This window comes from Sinohyriopsis cumingii, chromosome 2, assembly GCF_028554795.1.
Source record: "Sinohyriopsis cumingii isolate HCF-2022 chromosome 2, ASM2855479v2, whole genome shotgun sequence".
Lineage (NCBI taxonomy): Eukaryota > Metazoa > Mollusca > Bivalvia > Unionida > Unionidae > Sinohyriopsis > Sinohyriopsis cumingii.
Window position 1 is genome coordinate 44,473,474 of NC_142962.1, and position 26,501 is coordinate 44,499,974.

General features: G+C 35.3%; 1 protein-coding gene across 2 annotated transcripts in view; it reads right to left on the reverse strand.

Annotated features, from left to right (window-relative positions):
- LOC149804744 (alpha-actinin-like) overlaps positions 1-26,501 on the reverse strand; it is a 151,257-nt gene that overhangs the window by 65,213 nt on the left and 59,543 nt on the right. For both annotated transcript variants that reach the window (XM_089943802.1, XM_089943795.1), the window contains exon 4: positions 1,135-1,222. In XM_089943802.1, coding sequence (XP_089799928.1) covers positions 1,135-1,222 — 88 coding nt within the window. The remainder of the gene's footprint in view (positions 1-1,134; positions 1,223-26,501) is intronic.

A 26,501-nucleotide genomic window follows, 5' to 3' on the forward strand; every position in this document is an offset into this window, starting at 1 on the left:
GGCAAATTATGCTTCAAATGGTTCCTGGGTTGACACGACCAAAATTTAACTTTAATAATAATTGCATTTTTTCACTAGGGAAGAAAACATAAACTTTCAGAGTACTATGTGAACTGGCATTTTTATAATAATAGATTTATAACAGATACGGTATTTTCTCCAGTTACTTTAATGCACAAACCAGACAATTTGATTCCTGAAATTATGATCTATCCAAAACAGTATTATCTCTGTGGTAAAAATCGTAAACAGTATGAATAGCCTAGATTCTGTACTGCTGGCACATTATGCCACTGCAGCTTTGAGTCCATGTGGTTTGCAGCTTAGTGTGCATTATACACAAGCAAATACAGTACCTAACTAGTTTAGAAAGTTTCCAACAATTTGTGTAGCTGTGTTGTACACAACATGCAACAACTTCTCCTCCTTCTGAATAAAATGTGTGATATGCAATGACAAATGTCACTTCAGTCTGAAATAGTTCATCAACCCATCTTGGTACAAAAAAGGAATGTACCCATAATTTAAAGGCTCTTACCACCAATCAATAATTCAACGTCATTCATCATCATCAATGTCAATTCTGTACAGTAACCAAAATGAAAATTTCTAACTTCAACTGATTTATGCATATATGTATATGTAAATTGCTAACTTTACTATGATGATTTAAGCATGAAAAACATTTACTTTACTTTTGTCAAATACTTACTGTATCTCATGCTTAATTCTGTATGTCCATGCCCACACAAAGTTGCCCTATAGTCTCACTTATGAATCCAACTGCAAACAACAGAGACCTGGATTTGCTGTCACAATGTGGAAGCAGATTACCATTTATGATGCTTGTGAAACTAATTGTTCCTAACAAACTGCATAGACCCAGCTATGCTGGTGCATTATGTGACAGCAGATCAAGATCTGTGCAGGCTGCAGTTGGGTTCATCTTGCAAGCAAGCATATACGGTACACAAGTCAACTAATTTCTAGCCCTTCTTTCAAGGAATCAGGATTTATTTTTTTAAATCCAAAAAAGTAAGCACATTTTGCGCCTGTTTTAAAGTGTTCCAGGCATTTATACAATGCCAAGCTTAGAGTGAAGGTAATAAATCTAGTATTCCACTGTTGATCTACCTGAGATGAAAGTTCTGTACATTGACATTTTTGTAAGGAGCTGTCTTCCTCTGGCACCAAAGCAATAAGCCTTCTTTGGCTGTAAGTTCTGAAAAAGAAGGAATGCAAAAATAGTCCACAATAACATTAATCAATTAACAGAACAAGAAAACTAATTAAGGCCAGGAATTCATTCTACAACAAAATGTCTCCCAATATTCCTCATTATAAAGGTTATTATCCTTTTAAAAATACTGACTGCAGATTATGAAATCTAACTTCACCTATGTATTTTTAAATAATTGTTCTGTATTCAAATTATTTGAAGCTCCATAACTGAAATGGACTATTGGATCTAGCATATAAAACTTGTCATTCAACTAGGCCAATAACTCTTTCAACTGCAATGAACTTCAACCTTAATCCTAAAGATAGGACTATGAATAAAATGTGATACAACTTAAGTCATTATGTATATCAAGTTTCATCTTGCCAGCACTGTATTAAAGAGCTACAGTCCCACTACAAAAGTAACTGCATTCAATGTCTTCTACATTTACAGGTATTTTTAATGTTGTTACCAATATTTCAGTACAAATGGGACATTACTTCAGTGCAGCACTAAATGTACCTGTTTAATTATACTCATCAGTATTATCCAAAGCCAGGTAAATCTGCCACTGAAGTCAATAAAGTCAACAAATCTGTATCCGATTCAATTCAGCTGGGTAATAGTATATGCTATGGTACAAACATATTTGTTTCCTATTGCATTGGTTTTAAAATTAGGGTAGGCAAGTCAGTTTTTTTTTACATATATATAAAAAACATACATTTAATATGATATTTCTGCAATTTCTTTTTTTCTACCATGGGGAGAAAACGTGCCAGGGTGGTCAATGAGAAACAGAGATGGTCTGTCCAAACATTTTTTGTTTGGCCTTAAGTTCATTCAACCTTTGTGGACAAAACACATGGAGAAAAATAAACACAAGTTCCCTTTGTATAGTAATGCATTATGTCATTCAATAACAGCTTTAGCATACTGTTATGTCAGAAGAACATTTAAATTATTATTGTATTGAATTTTCATTGTTCATCATAGAATGCTCAAAATGATTATTCAATAATGATGCATTCTTGTTGTACATATAGCTGTTAACAAATCTCATGTAAAGCTGGCTGCATTTTGATTGTCCATAAAATAAAAATGCGAAAAAGGACAGGTCAAATCAAATTTTTTTTTTTAAATTACATTTGTTCAAATATAAGTACAATCTCCTGCATGTACATTCTCAAATATTTAAATCAAAAGTTCGTCCAGAATAATCACTGCAACCAGGTGGGTGAATCTGGTACAAATTAGCTAGGGCCTGTATGACATTCCCATGCAGAATATGATAGGCTAACATCAGGTGGCAGCCAATCACATCTCTATACCATAATAAATTTATGGAGTCATGCCTGTGTTGTAATTCCTCCCAAGTTATTGCTTGCAAGCTATTGAAGCATATATTGCTGTTGTTGTTAGGCTATACATGGCAACCAGTATAACTGGTGAAGGAAGAACCTAGGAAAATCCTGGGAGGAACGACTGACCCACAGGAAGCTACTGGCAAGCTTTCCCAATTGTGCACATTGGCCAAGCCTGAGATTTTAACCCATGCAGAAACAGGTGAGATTGCAGTGATTTGTACTGGTGAGCGCTTCAGACCTCTCGGCCACTCTGGGCTCCTTCCTGTATATATTGCATTCCAAATTTGGAGAAAATTTAATGTATGGACAGGTGAAGGATATAAAACAGAATATACTATATTTACCAGTGGTGGGGTGGGGTGGGGGAATTTGACATGCACTCTGTTGCAAAAATAAAAATAAAAAAAGACCTGCCAGTGTAATGATTCAGCAGATATGAGTATGCTATTCATTGTATTTATGATTCAACATGAACAACACTCACCCCAACCTGCCAGCACATTACTGTATTGCAGATCTGTATCTACAATGTTTGCTATTGTGGGGAAAATGTGTGTTGCATACAAATATGGTTCATTTAATGTTGCACCTTGAGAATGAATCCATTTTAAAACAACAAATTAGACAATCAAAATATTCAATGTCTGCAGCAGTCTGCCAAGTTGAAGTGTAAAGACACTAATGGCAAAGTGGAGGTAAAATTAATGACAAAGGGGACTAAATTTCTGGGCATGAAAAACTGGAGAAATACATTCTGGCATTTAAACAATGAACTACTAGTTTTAAAAAAAATTCAGAAAACATGGGAATTATTATTATAAATGCTGGTAGAAAACACTGAACATTAATTTTAAATGAAAGCAAGATCTAGAATGGAAAATTCCATCGAGTTTTTTCTTCTTCCAGAGAATACTATATTCAAATATTTAATATTTTTTATTAATTACCTGAGCTCTGATAAAACATTTAATATAATAAAGTAAATGTCCACAAAACAGATGATAAGTGTAAAATGGCAAGTTCATAAAACAAAACTGTCAAAGAAAATAAGATTCCCATTAAGAACTATTTAGTATTTTTCTGTGTCCATCTGAAATATTGTGTCTTGCAAGTTTGGAGGAGAATGAGACACAGTGTCCCTTGCCCTTAGACTCCATGATGCAACACTGACTTCATTTGTGAAATCAGTATCTTCTAATATGTTGTCCACAAGTGAAAAGTTGTGACAGAACTACACAATTCAAAATCTCCATGATAAGAAGATAAAAATGTCTATGTAAATGTATTGCTCACTTTCTTGGCTTAAGGGCCTTGTTATTCATGCACTTGAGCCAAATTTGCAAATGCAAAAATGTACCAATTACTTTGATAAAATCAAATCCTGAATGATTCACTTGCCAAAACTGCCTGGAAAGAATGGGATTTAAATATGGCATTCCTAGAACCAATATTATTGCACAAATTAATGTTACTACATCATATGTCAGTAGGCCCTGTCTCTAATTCTACTTGTTTGGAATGGTTTATCTTCCTAAATTTTGGAGGCATTTCATTTTTCTTTGTTTTTAATCGGCACCATACAGCCACTACTATAGTGAGATGCTATCAAATGCATATACATAGATACATACATACATATATGGATACATACATACAATCATACATACAATCATACACACACACACACACACACACACAGTCTTTGGTATGTGCATACATAGTTTGTAGTTGCACCCCAATTTGTACATGAGGTGCATATGGTGGTAAACATGTTGTCCACATTAGTTAAGCTGCAGGGTCATTGCCCTGAAGGGCTATATATCAACTTGTCAACTCATCCCATGTGGTGAAACTCTTTAGTCTGTGAATTTAGATTTACTGTGCACAAACAAGCTGGGTCAGACCAACACAGACTTTTTCCATCCAACTTGCATTGACAGTTTAATACCATTTTTCAGCAGAGCAGGTTATGAATGGTGGCCAGTATAACTTGTGGTCAAAAGACAGTTCAACACTTAGGTCTGACATAAAAGTCTCATTATTTCTGGTTTACCGACATATGCTATTTTTGGCCTGCTGACCAAACCGATTTTTTTTCAACATAAAAAGTTTTAAAACAAAAGAATTCTAGATTTTCGGAATGCTGTGTCAGATCTAAATTTTATTTTGCCAGTAGATAACAGTATTATTCATTACTCTTATCATGTTTTATAAATCTCCCAATATTTGTAAGCTTGTTATTGTTGTTGTTATAGGGCTTAATGCCATTTTTCAGCACACGATAGGCCATACATAGTGGCCAGTATTAATGGTGGAGGAAGAACCCGACCCACAAGATGCTACTGGCAAGCTTTCTCACATACCCACATTGGCTGAATCCGAGACTCGAATCCACACAGGCAGAGGTGAGATGGCAATGATCCATAACGGAGAGCACTTTAGACCACTCAGGGCCCCATATTTGTAAGCACCTACTATGAAGTGTGTGTGATACAGTAATGTCTAATTTTGCATGCTGTTCAATAATCATGGTCAGCTTCAAATTTACAAAGTTACATTAGTCAAACAAGTCATTAAAGAGAGATGCATATTTATCTGAATAACACATTTCTTGAGTAATACAAACAAGAAATTATTAAATGCACATCTATTTGAATAGCACATTTGCTGAGTAATAATAAAAAAATTCTTAGAGGAATAAAGCTAGATTAAGCAATCCTGGTTTACTTTAAATACATTAAAATATGTGGTAAGCAGTGGTTGTAGGGGCCAACGAGTTCACAATTTTTTTTTCTTAAGCCCCTAGGTTAAATCATAGTAATAAATCATAGTAACTTTTTCTAAACTTAAAGTTCACATACATGCACACTACTATATCAGCTTCAATTTACATTCATAACATTTGTTGCATAATTTGAAATTGATACGACTCTAGAATAACTTTTTAAAAAGCTATTAAAAACCTTTGTATACTGTATGTATACAATCATACCCAAGTTCTTTCTTACTCAATAAAGTGGTTAGAACATGTACTGAAACAATGAGTGCTTTGTTGAAACTGGAAATCACAATCCACCTAACTATACAGTCTTTGTCCACCTTCATGAACCTTTATTAGTATAGATCAAATCTTAATTTGCTGACTGGGTTACACAAGTTAAATTTTTCACATGCTTTTTCAAGCATCATGGGCAAATATTAAGTACTGGTTGGAACTGCATAGAGAATAATTAAATTTTTGCTGGTTTTGATCATCAAATCAGAACCAGATTTTGACTACAGCATGTAACATGTCTTTTTCTTATGTTCCACATAAAGACAGCATGTAACATGTCTTTTTCTTATGTTCCACATAAAGACAGCAGTATCTTAGTTTATAATGGAATGTGTTGAAATAAAGAGGGTGGGCAGAATGTTACAAAACCAATACATGGTGAACTTTACTTTTTGAGCCTGATCTGTTGACATTTCATTACAATCATTCCTTACTGTGGACCATGGGGTATTGAATTATTTAAATTTTCGAAGTATTATCACTTTAATATTTTCAGTGAATTAACATCAAAAAAATTCCCAATCTGACCTTTTACAAGTAAAAATTCTCAAATACACGAACTACATGTGCCTCCTTTAGAAAATTGTAGAAAAATTCATGATAACTGAACAAGAGCCGGTCAAGTCACTTCTGGTGTCATGTATGGCAATCTTGCCCATTATGTCAAATTTTCTGTCTAAAATTTTGGGACCATGAAAATGTTATATTGTCAAGTACTTAAGCCAACAGACAAAAAAATAATTCCTTTTTGCTGTCTCAAGACCATCTTCTATTATGGTATGTTGTGTCATGTCATGTTATGGTATGTTGTGTCATGTCATCTTACCTGACAAGTTGGTCCTTACTGTTAATGTCTAGTCCCTTACTTTAATGCATGTTTTGCGCCATAAAACAATCTTCTAAATCATTAATGTATGTTTGTTGCCCAGCTGTAAGTTTTCCCGTTTTCAGTTCTTCAAAAACATTGTCTGGAAATTTGGATCATATAATGCACACCCATGAATGCAAGATAATGAGAAATGGATCAGTATTGAAAATTCTTATAAATGAAATTTTAATAATCCCTGGGAAGGTAATATTTATTTAACCTTCCTGAAAGAAAAATGTGAGACAATTAAATCATGATACTGCCCACCATCAGCACCTGCATAAACTCAATGTTAATAAAAAAAAAGTTCATAACCATATGAAGGAATCTGTTACACTTAGGAAATTGACCTTTATTTCCAACAAAGTGAATCCCAACCAACTGGGAGGAGGGGAGAGTGTAGGAGGCCCAAGATTAGCCACTAATGTTAAAATATTATGACAGAATTCAAGGTATATTTGTTCCCCCCCCCCCCCATGTGTTGTTCAATGCACTGGTTTTAAAATTAAGATAATGGGAAGTAGGTAACTTTTTATTTTTTATTTACCATGGGGTTAGTGCTAGGGTTGGAAATGAGAAACAAGGACAGTCCTGGATTAGGTGGCCACTTGTTAACCAGCCTAGCTGGCATGGATCTTTCAGTTCAGTGCAATATGTACCTGACTGCAGGTTTGATTCCTGATGGCAGTGACAATAAATAGTGAATCCTATTTATGTTAATGGAGAAGATGTCTAGCAGCTGTCAGAGTGATATATAATACTAGTGTTGTAGCTTTCACGGTGAAGAAATACACCTATTTTTGCCTTGTGCATCTATTAATGTTAGAAATGTCATGTAGGAAGAGTAGCAAAAACACACTGTCATGGTGGCCCTATTGGATGAAGCAGCTCCATTTTCATTTTGGACAATCTAGACTGTGTGTTTCATGGCAATCATCCAAGAAGTGTAGGAGGAGTAGGATGATATACTTTATGCTAACCAACTGACGACTGACAGCAGACCATACTATTAGCTCTTCTGGTTTATGAATACTAGAGCTAATAAGCATGTGATCAGTCACTGCCACTGCTAACATTACTTCATTAATTGCTTGTGTTTAATTCCAGATTAAAGTACCAGTAAGTGAGTATATACTGTAAATTATGACAATATTTGCTGAGTTGGTGCTACTGTAGTAAAAAGATGCTACCTCAGCATCATCTTTCTCATCAGCATCAGCATCCAAGATAGGAGTTGGTTATCTAGCCACTCAAGGCAGGTAACAGTAGGCATCTGTGCCTGATTCCAACAGACACTCATATTCCTCCAAGTTATTCTTAGGTTATACTCCACCATGCTACATTCCTATTCACCCATCTAGCCTCCCTACTAGCAAGGTGCCATACATTAATCTTCAACATCCACTAAATTCATTGCCACTAACAATAGACTTCTTTGATGCAAGTCTTTCTGTAGAAACCTAACACCTTTTCCCAGTAAAATTACTGTTGGCAAACAATATTGTTTATTTCTTAATGATGACAAATGCAATACCACAACAAGATTAACTGAGACAGAAGACTTATTTTTATTCCCAAATCATGTATGGCATAAGACAACTTGAAAAAGGTTATTATTTGATGAAATATTTTTTAGCAGTAGGTTTACTAAACTACTACATGTAAAGTACAATCAGACTGAACATGGATTCAAAACTGCCTATTGGAGTAAGCAGGAAAAAAAGCTGTGATGATTTTACAACTATGCAGATAACTAAGACCTCCCATTTGCACTTCAAATTTAATTGTTTTGCAAATTAAATGATTTAGAAGAAAAACATTGTAATCAACCATTTGACCACCATGTGAAATATCTGAAATACACAAAGAATAATGATATCAAAAAGTGTCCAATTATTTGGATACTACATCTAATTCAACATGCTAATTGGTATGGAACGAAAACTTAGATTAACAATGCCATCTTCATATTTGACATGGAAAAACCTTTTTCAAAGACTATGCAGAAGTTGCATGCCTGAACAATATTTGAAGAAAAGTTTTAGGAAAGGTTCAAGACACTAAGGGTATAACTACCTTGAAACCCAGTGAATATAATCTAGGAATCATAATTCATAATCCTGGATTAGGTGGCCACTTGTCAACCAGCCTAGCTGTCATGGACCTTTCAGCTCAGTGCAATATGTGCCTGACTGCAGGTTTGATTCCTGATGGCAATGACAATAAATAGTGAATCCTATTTCTGTTAATGGAGAAGATGTCTAACAGCTGTCAGAGTGATATATTAGTGTTGTAGCTTTCATGGTGAAGAAATTTAAGTATTTTTTGCTCAAATAGTATAATAATAATAATAATAATAATAATAATAATAATAATAATAATAATAATAATAAAGACTTATTTAGAGAAAGTAACTCAATTAGTTACAGAACTAATCTATCTTGAGGCCTTCTTTATGTGGTTTACTATATATACAGTATATACATATGTGAAAAATCTGGCTTGACACTAGATAATTAGGTGATTTTACAAATCAAAGTATCAAGCCTTAAACATAATGCACAGGCATCTGTGAACATATAAACAGACATAAAATATAAAATATCATCCTGCATTGAAAAATTAAACTGTGAAAATGAGGCAAAGTTTGAGAAAAGCAGGCGGAACTGTTCAATTGTATAAAAATTCCACCCACTTAAGATAAGGATTATGAAAAGAAGAAATACTAGAAGCCTGCCTTATGTCACTGGGAATGTTGTTCCATACCAGTGGATCAGTATACTGAAAACTTTTTTTAAACAATTCCTTCTTTGGCCTTGGTATAGTGTAATTTTTACTTCTTATGGACCTTAAATTTGGAGTAACATCAGCATTTCTTGGTGAAAGATATCGCTTAAATAGACAGGAATGGCTTTTCTGGATACTCTTTATTCAGCAATTTGGCCTTTCTAAGAAATATTCTTTCATGTATTGTTAAAATCTTTATATTATTCCTTGCATCCTGGAAATTATCTATACACTAATCTAAAATTAAATGGCAAGCTCTCTTCTGAAGGCTTAAAAGTGTTGATATGTTTGAATTAGAGGTATTACCCCAAATTAAGTTACAATAGTCCAAATATTGGTTGAATATGACTTTTAATAAAGGTGACCCTATACTGAAGAGGAATGTACGTTTTGATTTTCCTCAGTAGCCAAAATAAAAATTAACCTTTTTTGAAACATGTTTAATGTGAATAGACCAAGTAAGATTGTTATCGATGAATACACCAAGAATTTCATCATGAGAGGTCATATTAAAGCTCACATTGTCCAACAGAACCTGGAGTATGTCGCTATCTAGCCATGCTTGTTTTAGTTGCGTTGTAACTAGTAGGGCTTTCATTTTTTCTGTATTTATGATCATACTGTTTTCCTTGCACCAATGAGAGCTTATTGTGGGTTTTTTTAAGTACCATTTTGCTTTTACCCATCTCAGATAGTGTAGTATCATGCATGGAGGTCAGTGGAAGAAAATGAAGTTCCACTCTTAAGAGTTAAGTCATTGATAAATAGAATGAATAACAGAGGTCTAAGGATAGAGCCCTGTGGTAGTCCACAATTAATATTTTTACTTTGAGAAAACTGACCATTTAAAGATACTTTTTTGCACTCTATCGGTTAAGTAAGGAGTAAACCAGTTTAGGGAGTTTTCACTGCATTGATAGATTGTCAGTTTTTCAAGAAAACTTTCAGCCATTTATCAACCAAAGATACCAGTACAGTAACACAGCAGTGATTCTGGCAAAAGCCAGACTGATTATCATGAATAAGATCATAGTTGAGAAAAGAATCTTGTACATGTTTTTCTAGTAATTTGGAGAGACAAGGGAGGATAGAGATGGGTCTGTAGTTATTTACATCATCTTTTGTTCCCACTTTATGCACTGATGTAACCTTGGCAGTTTTCCACGCAAACGAAAGCTACACTCTCTACAACTGCAGGTGCAGCAACCTTTTGTAGCCTTGGTCCAATCATATCAAGTCCTGTAGCTTTACAATCATCCATGTTTATTAACATATTTCAACACAAATTCTGGACTCATTTCAGGAATTTGAAACTTTATATTGTTTGATAGTTTTTTTAACACAAAAATGTTTGAGTTCCGGATGATCAGATGAAGTTCTGGTTCTTTTCAGTTTTTTAGCAATTTGAACAACATGAATTTCTGTTCTGGAGGAATAGCAATAATGAGACTTTCAAAATAGCTGCTGTGCTAAGAGATGACGAACAACGGATGAAAAACCATCCCATAAGCTCTTTTGGTCAATGACCAGTAAAGCTAAAGATCCATGAAAACTTTGATAATGTGTGGGAGGTGTGTGTAAAATTCTATATTCTATACAGAGATAACAAATAAAAAGTAGAATAAAGAGGTTGGACACTCGTGAGTGATTCTTTGTCATCACCACAATGATTAAGTATAGTACTGCTAAAACAATTTTGGTAAAAAGAGATGGTTGAACAAACAAAAGGAGCAACTGTTAAGGCAAAAACAGGATACCACCTTCTGATCTCATTATCTAGCAATATTCTTTTCAAACATCACTATCTAAATGCAACAGCTCCCATGGAGCTTTACTTTATGTAAAGTATGATCTGGAATTTTAATAGAGTTCAGTGTTATCTGTGCATTTGTCTAGGATATGAAAAGTATTTCAAGCAGATTAGGAAACTTGCTAATATATTTACTGATGTTGTAATCAAATGAGCAACTTGTGTCATCAAGTACCTGCTACTTCTTATTACATTGCCAGTACCAACATGGCAATAACTGGATATTAGGTCATAACTGAATGCTGCAGCATATAATAATCATGAAATAGGACTGAAAATGAGCAAAGTTTAAGATAAAAAGCACATCAGTGGTACCAGAACTGTTAAACCCAAATAAGATCAAACTGATGCAACGTCTAAAGGACAAGATTTGTATTACATTTTATTTCTGTTAATACTCATAAATAACAGTAGGTATGATTGATTACCAGAAAGTTGATATGTCACAGGTTAATTTATTGCTGGAAATGTTAACGACTATTTCAATTGAGAAGAGCAAAAATAGTGTAGTGGTATTACAACTGGAGTAATTAAAATAGTACATGATATGTCCATCACGTGTTAAATGTTACTATCCTATTGAGTTCATATAAAACCTTCTATACATGGACCAAGACTAGGGTAATCAAAGACAAGGTATCACTTTAACTGTAACCTTGACAGTTAGCATATTCACCCAAAAGTTTGTAAAAAAAAAGTTTTCCTGATTCACCATCATCATCACACCAATCATACTTTATTTGCATCAAATATTTGCTTATCTCCAACAGAGTACCTCATGGCTGTACAAGGTTCTATACAGTTCTGTAATTCCCTACATCCAGTGTTTGTGATAGTAATCTTGTAACTTTCCAGCAGTTTTTATATTATACCAATGAGGCTGGCTGTATATTTTTATCCTCTTATGATTTTATGAAGCATGTTTATCAAATTTATTTAAGAATTTGTAGTTTAAAAATATATTATCTGGATTCTTACATTTCAAAATATCTTATGATGCTTCAGATAAATCCTGCTGAAACTGATCTTTTTTCCGAAGTAAAATTTACTTCTAATTTCATGATATTTTTAGCATAAATGGAATATACCAATTTAAATGCAAGCATTCTACATCAACTGTATAGGATTTGTGGCACTGAACTTTTTTGTTGTTGGTGGAAACCATTTTTCTTATTGGTGTCTAGCTTTCTTTGACCTGTTAACCAGCACCCACAAACCAATAGCGTCGTCCTTGTTTCAAATGCAAGCCACTTTTGCCAAGACATTTGGCAAATAATTTAAATAGTTTTGTGCAAATATTTGTTTTCTTTTTCAGTTTGTGTAACCTTGACCCCAATACAAACATGTGTCTTCTTTGTCTTCATAATACATCCAGAAGTTTGGTCACATTGTGTAATAAAGAACTTAGATATTGTGTACAATTTTTCTTCTGGTGCCATTATGACCCTGACCTTTTGACCCCTAAACATAGCATGATCAACTGTATACAAGTAAAGTTGTTTAGTTGAAAGCTTTCCTTCATTAGTCCCTTTGATCTTTTTTCTTTTTTCTTTCCTTGACCTAAATTCAAATTACTTGCAAAGTCTGGTAATGGCAGATGGTGAAATTCAACATGGAACATACAATATAGTAACAAAGTATAAATGACAGATGTTGTTTTTAACTGACATATGTATTGCATTAATAACAGAATGGCAATATTCTGACTTATGAAATTGGAATGTTCAATAACAGCAGCATACCCTGACTGTCAATTCCAGATCTGTTTTAACACTCTTCTACTTAACACCTTAACCATTTTGATGCCAAATGCCCAAAGCAAAAAAAAACATGGGTCTGAGTCATCCCCCAAACAATGATACTAACAGATGTCTCTCAAGGCACTTAGCATTAAGAGGTTAGTGTTAGGACTGGTCAGCCTGGTGTCAGGATAATGTGACTAGGTGGGACACCATGCTACATGTCTACGGCATAATGTCCCAGTGCTAGACATCACTATAAACTACCCTAGTGCAGACATTGTAGCAATATGACAAACATTTTTGAAGCTACCTTAAAAATCCAAATTATACACACAGTGACATACATGCACCTATGCATGGTACTGAGAATGTGTTGCCCTTGGAACCAACAAAAACAAAACAAGTTTCATCAAACCATGCAACATTAGTTTTGTATGTAGTCAGACTACTGCAGTTCTATCACTCAATAACCAGACAAGACAATATGTATCTGACTTAAGTGTTTAAAATGATGAGAACTTAATATAAAGGTGCCATATATATTTGCTTATAAGTCAAGTCAAACTGTAAACAACAAAGATCCTGATCTGCTGTAGCACAATGCACCTGTATATAATGGTCTATGTAATGTTGTTTTTTCTAATGATTACCCCAACAAACTGCACAGACCCAGATCTGCCTGCACATTATGTGATGGCAGATCTTTGTGCAATTTGACTTGTCTTATAAATGAGTACATATGTATATAAGTTATTCTTTAAATATCTGCCCCAAAAATAATAATACCTTTAGAGATTTAGGATCTGTTTGACATTCACAGTCAGCAAATAAAATAAAATTATATTTATTACATCACATTTGATGGCTTAAAATGAAAACAATGCCAACCCCTACTCAATTTTATGATCTCCAACCTCAAGTCCTGCTGAGCAACCACATGTCACCATGTCAACCAACACCTGATAACACTGATATCAACCTGATCTGTATAGGCAGCAACAAAACAATCCTGACAAAGCCAAATTTTAAGTTACTGCTTTTCAACAACCAATTCCTTAAATATCTCTACCCCTGACTCATTAATGGAAAGGGTGTACAGTAGTGCCGCTCTTATAAGGCCACCCCTAATGCAGCAGGGAAGTGGGCTTATAATGCGGGTGGCCTTTCTAGAGGGGGATGACAAATGCGAATAGTAAATACATATGAAAAAAGTCACAAGTACATTTAATTTTAAATATTTATTTTAATTAAAAAATCATATGCAGGATGTGAAATAAATGTAAAACAAACTTTGTCATCATTTTCAAAAGAATGTTATGAATAACCATTGATATAGTTTTAAAACTGTCATTATAATTATGTTACAGTTCACATCATCTGTCACTTTGTTTGTAACAGTCTAAAAAACAAACCAGTCTCGTCACATTAAAAATATCCTTGCTGTCATATCCCCTGTATATATCGTTTAGTCTTTTGTTCCAATCTTCGACAACTTCATTATTAACAAAAGCTGATTCGCCGCTAATGACAGAACACTTGATATTGTGTCGCACTTGAAATCTGTGCAACCATCCGTTACTTGCGGTAAAGTCGTCATATTCCAATTCAACTGACAAACTTTTTGCTTCTTCTTGTCTTTCAAATCAGGATACAAATGTCTCCTGGCTCAAACAATCTTCCTTTCTCCATCCATTTCACCTTTCCACTTCTGCAGAACTGTTTCATTATCTTTCACGATATTGTTTATCTTAGTCTTCCCGACGTTAGTTTTCTGCAAGGATCCTCAACGACCCCCCGACCCCTGTCAGTTGAATTACTTTCACGTCCTCCTCTAAAATGAGAATTTTTATTTTCCTCGATCACATGTTGATCTTTTTGCAGCAAGTTATTCATGTTGCCAACTACAATACTGATAAAACAATTTTGTATGCATCTGAACAAATTGCTGTGTGTTTTTAAAGGAAGTGATCTTGTCATGTGATTCGTTAGTCGCAGTCTGGTACCCTATTGTTTTTATACATTTCTTGAAACTAAGTGAGAGAAGCCAAAACGGCTTCGATATGTACATTAACATCACGCAGATTTGACCTCGCGGCCACTAGGATTCGTAATTTTGACAATTATTGTCAGTAGTAATAGCCACTGATTACCAAAGTGAACAAGCTCAACATCTTACTAAGGGAAGCCATAAAGGCTATTAATCCATTTTCCTGTTGACTTGGGTATTGTACATCGGGTATTGTACATCGATACTGCCACTTCTCAGCTGTTACTACTGTTCGATAATTGAAATCTTAACAATTATCAGAGTGACTAAACCGGACATCTTATGATAACACAGCAGTAAGGCTAATTGGATTACATGTACTTACCCTTTTGTATGGATTAAAATTTGAGTCTTTCTTGGTTTTTATGGAATAAATTTGGCTTCTCGTGAGGCGTAAATGATATAATATTAACCTTAGTGGTAAATGTACTTTATTCAACACTTCTTTCAGTAACGAAAACCTGACATCGGGAAACTGAAATCGGATTACTTAACACACGTTATGAATAAAATACTGGTTCTGGAGACATATTCATATAAAATGCGACCGCTTGTGAGGGGTAAATTTTATAATTTTACACTAATATGGTGGCCGCTGGTCACGTTAGCCAGGTGGCCTTTCGCGAGGGGTACTTTTGAACACAAACTCATCGGTGCCGACGGATTCTGGCTGTAAGGAGTGGGTGGCCACTGGTCAGGGGGGCTGTTCAAGAGGGGGACTACTGTACTAATACTGATCAACACATTTTTCAAAACCTGTCCTGATACCATCACCTGTGCCAACAGAATGAGGCTCTAAAGACAGGTGGTTGCTCATAGAGGTCATTACATGATATCAAGGTCCATGATAAATTAAATTATTTGGGCAAATAGTCTCCTCTCACCCACCAGAATAAGTGAAAGTGGCAGAAAAATAGGGTGAGGACAACATTTAGAATGTTGAAAACAATCTGCTAAAAGGTGTTTTTCTTTACATTTGAGATCAATTATATCAATAATAAAATTTAACATTCTACACTTATAAAAATATGTTTTTCTAAATCTGATTTTTTTTTTAAAAAAAACTTAAACAACTTTGATTTTGCAGAAGACAGTAACTGCACAAACACATTATCAAAATGGTGACAGGTATCATGGCAAAAGTCCTTTCTTCTAGTTTTTAAAGGATGACGTATGAAATAATCTTGTTTCCTTTCAATCAGCCTAAAACATGAACTGAGTAATAATTTTCTTGTGATCAGTCTACAAATTTATAGAAATGAACTAAATGCTTCAAGTTTTGAGCATGAATATTCATTGGGGAATCTTGCAGACTGAAATTGAAGATATAGTCATTAAATTCGCACAAAAGCTGGTGACAGAAAAGAAAGAAGAAAAAAAACATTGTAGTCAGAAAAGTTTTAAATTGCCAAAATGAAGTTGATACATCAACTTGAGAGAAAAAGCTAAATTAAATTTGCTTTTTCTGTATAATGTTGCAAAATTATTGGCACTGGGATGACTGTTTTGCCTGAATCACCCTCTAGCATGAACCTGGATATACGAGTTGATCAAATGATGAAGAATGTCGTCTTTCATAACTGAACGTCTTCCAAAACTTGACTTTCCAGTGAGGCTTTACTGCAATTCCAGATCTTGATCAATCCCCGATTCTAATATTCACACAGGTTTCACTATTATTTCTATGCAAAATTAACATAACTTTTTCCTTCTTTTAATGTTAACTTTGTTTCATATGCTGATAATCTTACTGCACAAAATTTAAATCCTCATCCTTCAAATAAAGCAACACTATGGGGAAAGATAATTTCCCATCCAACTAGATGGAGAATCAGCAGATTTTATCTTGCAAACATGCCAAACCATATCCAGAAATAAGTCTAAATCTGAAAAGAGGACATCCTGCTTAACAGGTTCTTGCTAAATCAGAGTTGACAGTCATCCGAGCTCCTGATTAGATAAAGAGTGCCAAAAATTTGTTATATGCAGTGTGCAAACAGTAAAAATAACATCCACTTGTACAGGGTAAGAAGAACAGCTCTTGAATCTCCAACTGATAGATGGTGTGCTGGAAAATCAAGGTTTAACCTGACTGAAGAAGGATAATGATACAAGCACGCATGCATCAACATAATACTAGTCTGTTCGTCAGCTGAACATCTCATGACCAGCTGGGAATCCATTCCTATTTCAGGACAAAACCATATGAATTATAATATTATCAAGCCAACACAAATGTAAACATTATTTATGCTGTCTGTTCATTCTGAGATGACAAAAAGAAACAATCATTCCAACATCAAATACTGTTTTCTTTGGACTCTATAGAAAAAACCAAGCAAGATTATAAAAAGCCAAGCAAGATTTTTTCTTTTCTTTAACATAAAAGTCAACCAGTTTATATTAGCCATTTAGCTTGTGGAAAAAATTGTGTGTAGATTGCATCAAAATACAGGCTGAGCATTCCTTCGAGTGAATGGAACCTAGTGTAAATGACCATTACTGGAGATCTGTGGAAAATAAAGTGGGTGGGAATGACAATCAGGGTTTTACTTTTTCTAATTGATGCTGTCAAAGGCTGACAATTGAGCTCAGCTAAGTTTCATCAACAAAACTGGTTGAAATTCAATAACAATGAAGAGTGCTATTGTGTAAAAACAAATGTGGGTGGCTCTGATATTCTGCGGCTATAGCTCGAAGAGTTCATGCAGAAATCTGACGAGTGAACTCAACCAATGTCTCATCAGTATTAAGCAGCATACCAAATTTTGTTTAAATCCAATAACAATCAAGGGATATATTGTGTAGAAAGAAAGTGGGTGGTTCTGATAATCAGGGGCTGCAAGTCTGCTAAACAATCACAAACGATGCTAATAATCACTCAGCCAAGGTCTCATCAATATCAAGCTGCAAATCTATTTTGGATAAAATCAAGTAAAGGAGCAACCATGTGGAAATAGAAGTGGATGGGTCCAACAATCAGGGGATATAACTCAGCTAACCAATTCTGGATAATGTGGATTATAACTTTATTTGATTGAAATAGTTTGAGATATTACATGAAATTCATTAATACCTAGAGCTGTTAGTGATCAGTGCATAACCAAGGTCCTTGCTAAGAACAATTATCTCCTTATGAACTTCAACATAGGAACCAAATATATAAGACAACAGGCATTCAAGGGGCTTAACTCCTGTAAATAATGATGATGCTGAATAACTGATTTCAAGGACTCCTCAATACAACTAACACTCTATTTAAATATATGAAGCTGATTGATAATGGTGGTAATTTTCTGTCCAAAAATGAAATTGGAGACAAAATCCGTGAAAGGCACATCAAGGTCTATCTGACAATGTTCAAGTTCCAACAGCTGTTGTTGCTTGAAACGTGGACAACACTGGCTATTATCACAATATGAAAACGGGAGCTAAATGCCTTTCCCAAAGTACTGTAACACTGAGGAAAGCAAAACAAATTAGCCTGGGCGGGTTTCAGTTCGACAACAGCTGGATTAGGAGTAAGACACTCCATCAAGGAAACACACTGGTTCACTAAAGTCCATCTGAATATGCTTAAAATTATTTTGGCCTTGCTGATTGCTATTTTCCATGCAAGGACAACATTTCTGCTGGATAGGGGACATAATTCAGTTTAAAATTCAGCAGACTAGATTAAACTCATAAAAATGATAACAGTCTATTAGATAATGTCCATATCAAATTGCATCAGAATATGTGGAATGGTTCTTAAAATATGTCAGTTAAAAGCAACATTCCCACGTGAAGATATGAAGCGAATTGTATTGGGTCATGACTATTCAAAATGGAATGGACAAGATAAAATCCACAAATGGCACATCTAGGTCTATGAGACAGTGTTCATATCAAATCGTATCAAAACATGCTGAATGGTTCTGAGGTACATGTATGCTGATCACAAGCAACATCCAATATGAAGATGTGATGTTAATTGTTGTCATGTTTACCCTGACCCAGAGTAGCCCAGTTTGAAACATGTATAATCAAGGTAATTCTGACGGGTCATTGTTTGATGTCGAACATTGCCGAAGGCTAGCACTAATCCGTTACGTAAGACTGTTGTGGCTAGAATAGAAGAACTGGACATCGGAGTTGCGAGGCGCCCGATAGCCAATTATCACCTAGGTGTCGAAATGTTTCCAAGATCAAAAGAAATTGCATGAAGAAGTGGGAGTGTCCTAACTTCTTTCCCCTGCAAACAGACAGACAGGTTGAACTGGCCGCTAAGACGATTGGACAGGGGCACAGCGCCACCCAATCAGAATCGAGATGGGGGGAGACCTTGATTTGGGTAGAATGATATCCCTGCGTTTTCCGGCAAAAGTTAGTTCGCTGAGAGAAATTACCCAGAGAAGAGGTTAGCGTAACTCCGAATAGCCATTCGTTATTGGCGGGAAAATCTTAGAGCGGGAAGGTCTAAGTACAGAAAGCTTCAAACGGTCAGTAGATATTTGTTCGGTCTTTGTGGAATGCGACTGCATTTTAATTGTAGGTCGTATGTATACTTTATTAGTACTAGAATCGTAGTACGAAGAATTACTTTGTTTTGTTAATATGTTTGCATATTTTGAAGAAATGAGTTGATATTTGTAAAGAATTATATAGCTTGCTAGCCGTCGTAAGAGTTAATATTGTAATTTACTATGTGGGTATTTTATAGTAGACTAACACATATGTTCATATGATTATAGATTTTGCCATTGTTGAATATTTGTAATATACAGACATGCGTCTGATTTTGTCAGATTGTAGTACGATGAGATTAAATATATATGTGTATATACTGACGTGATGCAATGTATTGATGTCTGTATAACAATTCGCTGATACTGTGTTATTACACCATTGCTTACAATGCAAGAAGTGTGTGGGAATTTCGATGTGTATGCATGCGTGGCCGAAACAGTGACAGCTATCTGATGGTTAATTGTCGTTATAGTGTGAGGTGAGGTTCGATAGAACATTTGTTAACCCCTTGTGGTTTTTCACAGGATGCTTTGAGGGACAGACCAGTTAAAGTTTGGTCCCGTTGTCTCGGATAGAGAGACGGAGGAAAGGAGGGAAGAAGAGGGAGAAGTTGAAGTCTGGGAGCAGAATTGGAGGAGGAGATAATAGAGAGGGAAAGGAGAAGAAAGGAGAAGTTGAAGTCTGGAGCGAAGCTGGAGGAGATAGTAGAGAGGAAACAGAGACAAAGAAGGAGTTAGAGGAACGGAAAGAAGGAAGAATCAGCGGGAAGAAATAGATGAGTAGATGCAAGGACAGGGGGAAAATCGAACTCACACTGTAAATCACGGGATGAATTAGGCTGTCACTTGGTCGAGGGAAAGACGAGTGATTGGAAGTTATCGTTTTTAAATTATCACATTTATTAAATTGTTATTGATTGAACTTCATCTTCGTGTTCTCTATAATTTAATTGTCGGCATTGCTGACTGGGGGCTCAGAGCTGTAAATCTACATCATCACTAATTTAACTTTCTAACCTAACGAGCCAGGGTGGAACTTTCAATTTAATTTAATTAAATTATATTGGGAGAACCCCACCCCAATACGACAGAACATCACAATTGTCAATCATCATAACTAAACCCAAAACAAAGTTGACTAGTCAAAACCCCATAATTGGCACATCTAGGTCTATGAAACAGTCTTCATACCACACTGTACCAGAATATGCTGAATGGTTGTCGAGGTATGCTGATTAACAGCAACATCCAATATGAAGATGTGATTTTAATTGTCAAGCACCTTAATTAAACCAAAAACAAAGTTGACTAGTCAAACACATAACGGTACATCTATGTGACAAAGTTCAGACCAAATTACATTAGAATCAGCTGAATGATTCATGAGCTACAGTACATACTGGATACATGGAACTGATGTGGTGAAAATTGATGGAAAAAAAGGACACAAGTCTATACAAATTTGAATTTAAAATATTAAAATTATGTGCAACGGTTACAGTTTTAGCTATTGCTAGAGGTGTCAACTTATGGATATGTAGGGTGATTACTATAAGATTCTGTAAGAAAAAAAAACAAGCAAATGCCTGGAACTCTTGTCCCTTATTTTTCATTGGTCTCATCAATTATCAAACTGCCTATAAAATTTGGCTGAAGCCAATGATAATTGTGAGTTACTGAGCAGAATTGAAAGGTGGCAGGGTGCTGACAATCAAGGGCTATAACTCTGTTAAAAGATGCTGAATACTGACAATCTAGCTGAAATCCAATAATAATTTAGGGAATCATTTTTTGGAAATGTACATGTGTGGGTCTAACAATTAGAGGCTATAAAAAGGAACACAACTGAACTCACTGACCAACTCTTGTCAAAATCAAAATCAAGCTGTATACAGAATTTTGCTGATATCCAAAATAATCAAGGAACTACTGTGTGGAAATAAAAGTGGGTGAATTTGACAATCATGATCTATGACTTTGCTAAATGATGAAATGGAATGCAGACAATGAACTCAATTAAAAGATCTTATCAATATCTACCAGAATAACATATTTAATTGAAATCCAAAACGTAAATCTTATATTTAGAGAACTGTTGTGTGGAAACAAAAATGGATGGGTCTGACAATCAGGGGCCACAACTCCACTAAATTATGTCAAGAACGGACAACTCAACTCAAGGTTTTATCAATAAAGTGTTATGACTCTAGGTCTTAAAGTAACTAACAGAAAGAAGTGAAACCTACAAATTCGGTCAAATCAATAATTACTGGTAATTTATCTCAGTTACAAAGTGAAAATGAAAGATAATTAATGTATAATGAATTAAGTCCCAAATAATCCTAAATGTCTTATGACAAGTCCAAAAGTATAGAACATCCTAAAGGAATTCCAATAGTCTTGAATGTCCTCATGTACCACAATGATGGCAAGCTTTCCCACATACCAATGTTAGCTGAGCCTGAGACTTGAACCCACGCAGACAGCGGTGAAATGGCAGTGATCCAGAACAGTGAGCGCTTTAGACCACTCGGCCACTCAGGGCCCCTTATACATCTCGGTATTAAATTGTGTCAGAAGTACATACACAGGCATTACAGAAACTGATAAGAAAGAATTTTCCTAAAGGTTCCTTATTTGAGTTTTTATGAGAAGCTTCTTGAAACAAAAGATTTGATTTAAGCTTTGCAGATAATGAAGATATGATCATACCCAAGAAAAGGTAAGTGAATTTCATGTTTTAAAAATCTCCATCTAAATCGGGAAATGTCAGAAAGTTTGCGTCATTTTAAACAATCCCCAAACAATTTATGAAAAGTTTGACACATTTCAGGTATCTTATTTCTCTAATTTAACTTTGTACTTAATTCATGTTGCTTTTGCTACAATGAGCCTTACTGCTATCTGGCTTTGAAATTTCAGAATGAATTGTTATCTATTGACATTTATGCACCATTATCCATGAAGAATATCATACCAACAATGATACAGTCTTTTAAACGATTTCAGATACAAGATGGGAATATCTCAAGATGACACAAAGTGATGAATCTATATATACTTTAAAAGGAATTCACAAAAATTCTGCAACTGCATGACATTCACTTCTTTGTGGTTAATTCAGAGCCATTGTTGGATATTGATAACATTTATAATTTTCTTGTTTCTAATGTCCAGCCTTGGGATAAACCATAGAAAGTGTTAACATTAAGGCAGAACTATATAGAATAGTCAACAAAACAAGGGTAATTAACAGTAATTTTTTTTACAGCATTAAGGCACTTTTGAAATTTGTATTTTACCATTATAGCGATTTTAGTGTTTGCAATGAAACTGTGGACAATATTTTATCACTTTTATCTTCTGCAAAGAAAACCGTATTGAAGGAACCTTCAGTCAGATAATATACAAAATGATCATTTTCTTTTTAATGCTAAGGACTTTCTGCTGGGTTTGTATCAAGACATAGCTAAAACAGATTTTTTGGTACCATCAAATTCCTCAAATATCCATCATGTTGAAGAAACTAAGTTTCACTATATTTACCATCCATACAAGGTTTTTTTCTCATACGAGCAGCGGCTCAGAATATGTGAATCTGAAACACACATTCAATCCAATATTGGTGAAGAACCAAATAGTGCTGAACAGACTTATAGCAGTGGCTTGCCTAAGCAGAAATGTAAAGATCGGATAGTAATGAACAAAAATGATATAGTGAGATGCATATTCACTATATCTGAGAAAGAAACAGCCATGCAGATGCTGTTCACCCAACATATATTTTGTGATTTATGCATCACAGCTTCATCTACATTGCTAGATCTACTTAATGATGCAGCAGAAGCCTACCATTGCCATCAAAGGCAACGAGATCTCCTCATTGGAGAACTCATTCCAAGATCTAAGCATTACAGAAGATCCCCTATACTCGGCCACCAAAGGTGTAGATCAGTCATGTAGTGATGAAGACCATGCTAAATTGGATGACTTAGAAAAATGTGTGTGTGTGCGTGTGTGTCATTTGGATTTTTTCAAAATGTTTCAGTCATATCACTACGATGTCTGCAGTGTGGCAGTTAATAGTGATGTCTAGCACTGGGGCATCATAGCCGCAGACATGTAACACGATGTCCCACCCAGTCACATAATCCTGACACCAGGTTGAAGAGTCCTAACACTAACCTCTTAATGCTGAGCGTCTAGCGAGGTAACTGTTAGTACCATTTTTATAAGTCTCTGACATGATCTGGCAGGGGATAGAACCCACAACCTCCTGCATCCGAGGCAGACTTAGAAAAGTACTCTGACCATTCACATGAACTCTGGGATATTTTTGCTCATAGTGTAGCTCAGCTGTCTACAATCAAATGATGCAGCAGGACAGTCTACCATGCCATCAAAGGCAATGAGATCTCCTCATTGGAGAACTCATTCCAAGATCTAAGCATTACGGAAGATCCCATATACTCAGCCACCAAAGGAGTAGATCAATCATGTAGTGATGAAGAGCCTACTGAATTGGATGACTTAGAAAAGTGCACTGACCATTCACATGAACTCTGGAATATTTTGCTCATAGTGTAGCTCAGCTGTCTACAATCAAAGCGGTTTCTTCCCTGCCACAAAGAGTGTCTTTGTTCCCTACAAACACCACTGAAGATGATACTGATGAACTAGAAGCAGAAGAACTTTTGAATGAATGTGTTTTGATACTTTAAAGCATTCTTATAAAAGCACAAGCAGTTCATCTCTTGCAAGTAGACACTGTAACATCATGCTACATATGCCAACCATGCAACCTGAAGAAGACTGGACAGTTAAGGTAGATGGTTCACCATCAAGACAATCTATTTCAGCAAGTTCTTGCCTTAACCTTTCAAAAGATCATGAAATATCTTCTGAACGCAGCAAAACATGTGACTGAGATCAGTCTCTCTGAAGTAACAGAAGATAGCACTTTAGCAGAAGAAAGTAACAAACCAAAGTCAATAAAACCCCTGCCATTTAAGAAATATCAACCACCATGCCTTTTCTGCAAACACCCACCTCCAGCAACTGGAAAAGATGACGATAAATGGAAACTAAAAGAAATCATGGATGACTTTCTTGTAAAAAGTGGACCGATTGCTCAAGAACAAAGAGAAGACCGTGTTTTATTTGATCCAGATCAGAAAGTTGCATCAAATTTGTTCATTCTCATGGAAGAAAATATGAAGTTCAGAAAATTCCTTCCAGAATTTCCTGTTCTACATCACATAAAATCCAAGATTACCAACTTGTTTAGTGCGGCTTATTCCATCTCCTGAAATTTCTCCAGGATAAGGACAAAACAGAGTGGACTAAACTAGTGGGGTGGAAAATATTTTGAATTCATTGATGCAGCTTGTGGTAGCAACAGAACCATCATGCTTCATGTAGAATTAATAAGGCATTGCGATGAAATTGTTGGAGTGTCAATAGCTGAGAGGATTGGTGGAACTCATGGATATAACATGCTACTTTCCACAATCAAAGCCTCCTTACCATTTGTATTTGTAAATGGTGCTGCATCATATGGCAAATTTTCTACCCATCTTCTATGCGAACATTTTAGTGATGGATATTTTCACCAGCAACTCAAAGCCTCACTTTCTGCAACACTACATCAGGGAAGTGACACCAACTTCAGTCAGGATTCGCAATGTGAAATGGATCATCGCGATGACTTGAAAGCATTCAGACCATCAGCAGCTTTAGAAGCTATTGTTCCAAGAATGTCGGAAATAGACATATAGACATATTGCTAAGCGCAGAAGAATCGGTTTCAAATAGCAACACAAATAAATGAAGTCAAAGAGGAAGATGAATTATATAAGCATGATCAGTTTCTTGGAAAATATGTGATTGAGATAGATCTACAACATGTAATACCAGTTATAAGAATGATTCTACATCGAGAAGCCCTATCTACACATGAAGATCATGTATCACAGAATATATATGAATTCAAGTCCACACCTTTGTCTGCACATGTCTTGGATAGAAAACTTTGCAAATTGGAAAATATCTCATCAAAAGATACTTGTGTCAACAGAGCTTGTTTTCTCTTACTGATTATAACATGCCAAGCCTTGACAACATTGACGCACTCAAGGTTCTAAAACATGTGTGAAAGCAGGAAAGAATGTTACCATCACATGTGCAAAATTTAAACCTCAGACGGATGTAACTGCAAAACAAGAAAAAGGAAAGAAAATGGATGTGAAGCTTGAAATATTTAACGAGCATGCCACATGAGAGATGAATACTTGTCAAGCTGTTGTTACACCTGAGTGGACTAAGGGAAACATTTCCATGGTGTATGGACTGCTTTTGACTAAATTTAATATGGATGAAAATAATGAAGTTTCACCTACGGGTGATCATCAAAAGAAGGGCACAAGCTTAATTCTACTTGAAAAGAAGAAAGTCCCTGCACATATCTCCCATAGTACAGCCACAATCCTAGCAGAGTTTGCTGGTGTCAAATTTAAAGCATTTGGCAGATCTGGGCTTCAATATCTGCAGTACGTAAAAAACAGGTTTTAGGTGGTTGCTGAAGGAATTCCTTTTTGCATCACACGTTTTAAGTGAAGAGAAGTATTCTTTCATCCCAAGATAGCCAAAAATCTGTGACCAGGTCAAAAAAGAACCAAACAAAAAATAACTGACATCTAACACTTAAAAGATGACAGTGAGATTATCAATACAGAAAATATTAGCAAACCTGCAGTCACTAAAACCATGATGGGGATATAAATGATCAGCAATTTTCTGACTGGTCATGTGAGATAACTTCGAATCATGAAAGATAACATTCTAGATAGAGATAGTGGGTACTATCTCAGTCCATCCACATGTGATACTCCTGAGCATCACAAGGAGATATGCTGTGCTATCCCAGTACGGTCCGATTTTGCATCAGACAAAGGATATGTATGTTCTGAGAAGTTGGACAACAAGAAAAGAAAGATGAGGCAGAGCTAGTTCATGCAGAGACAGGTTTTGTTATATTGCAACTGGACTAAAAGAAGGACTAAAAGAAGGAGAAAATGTTGTCCGCTATGTATCGTC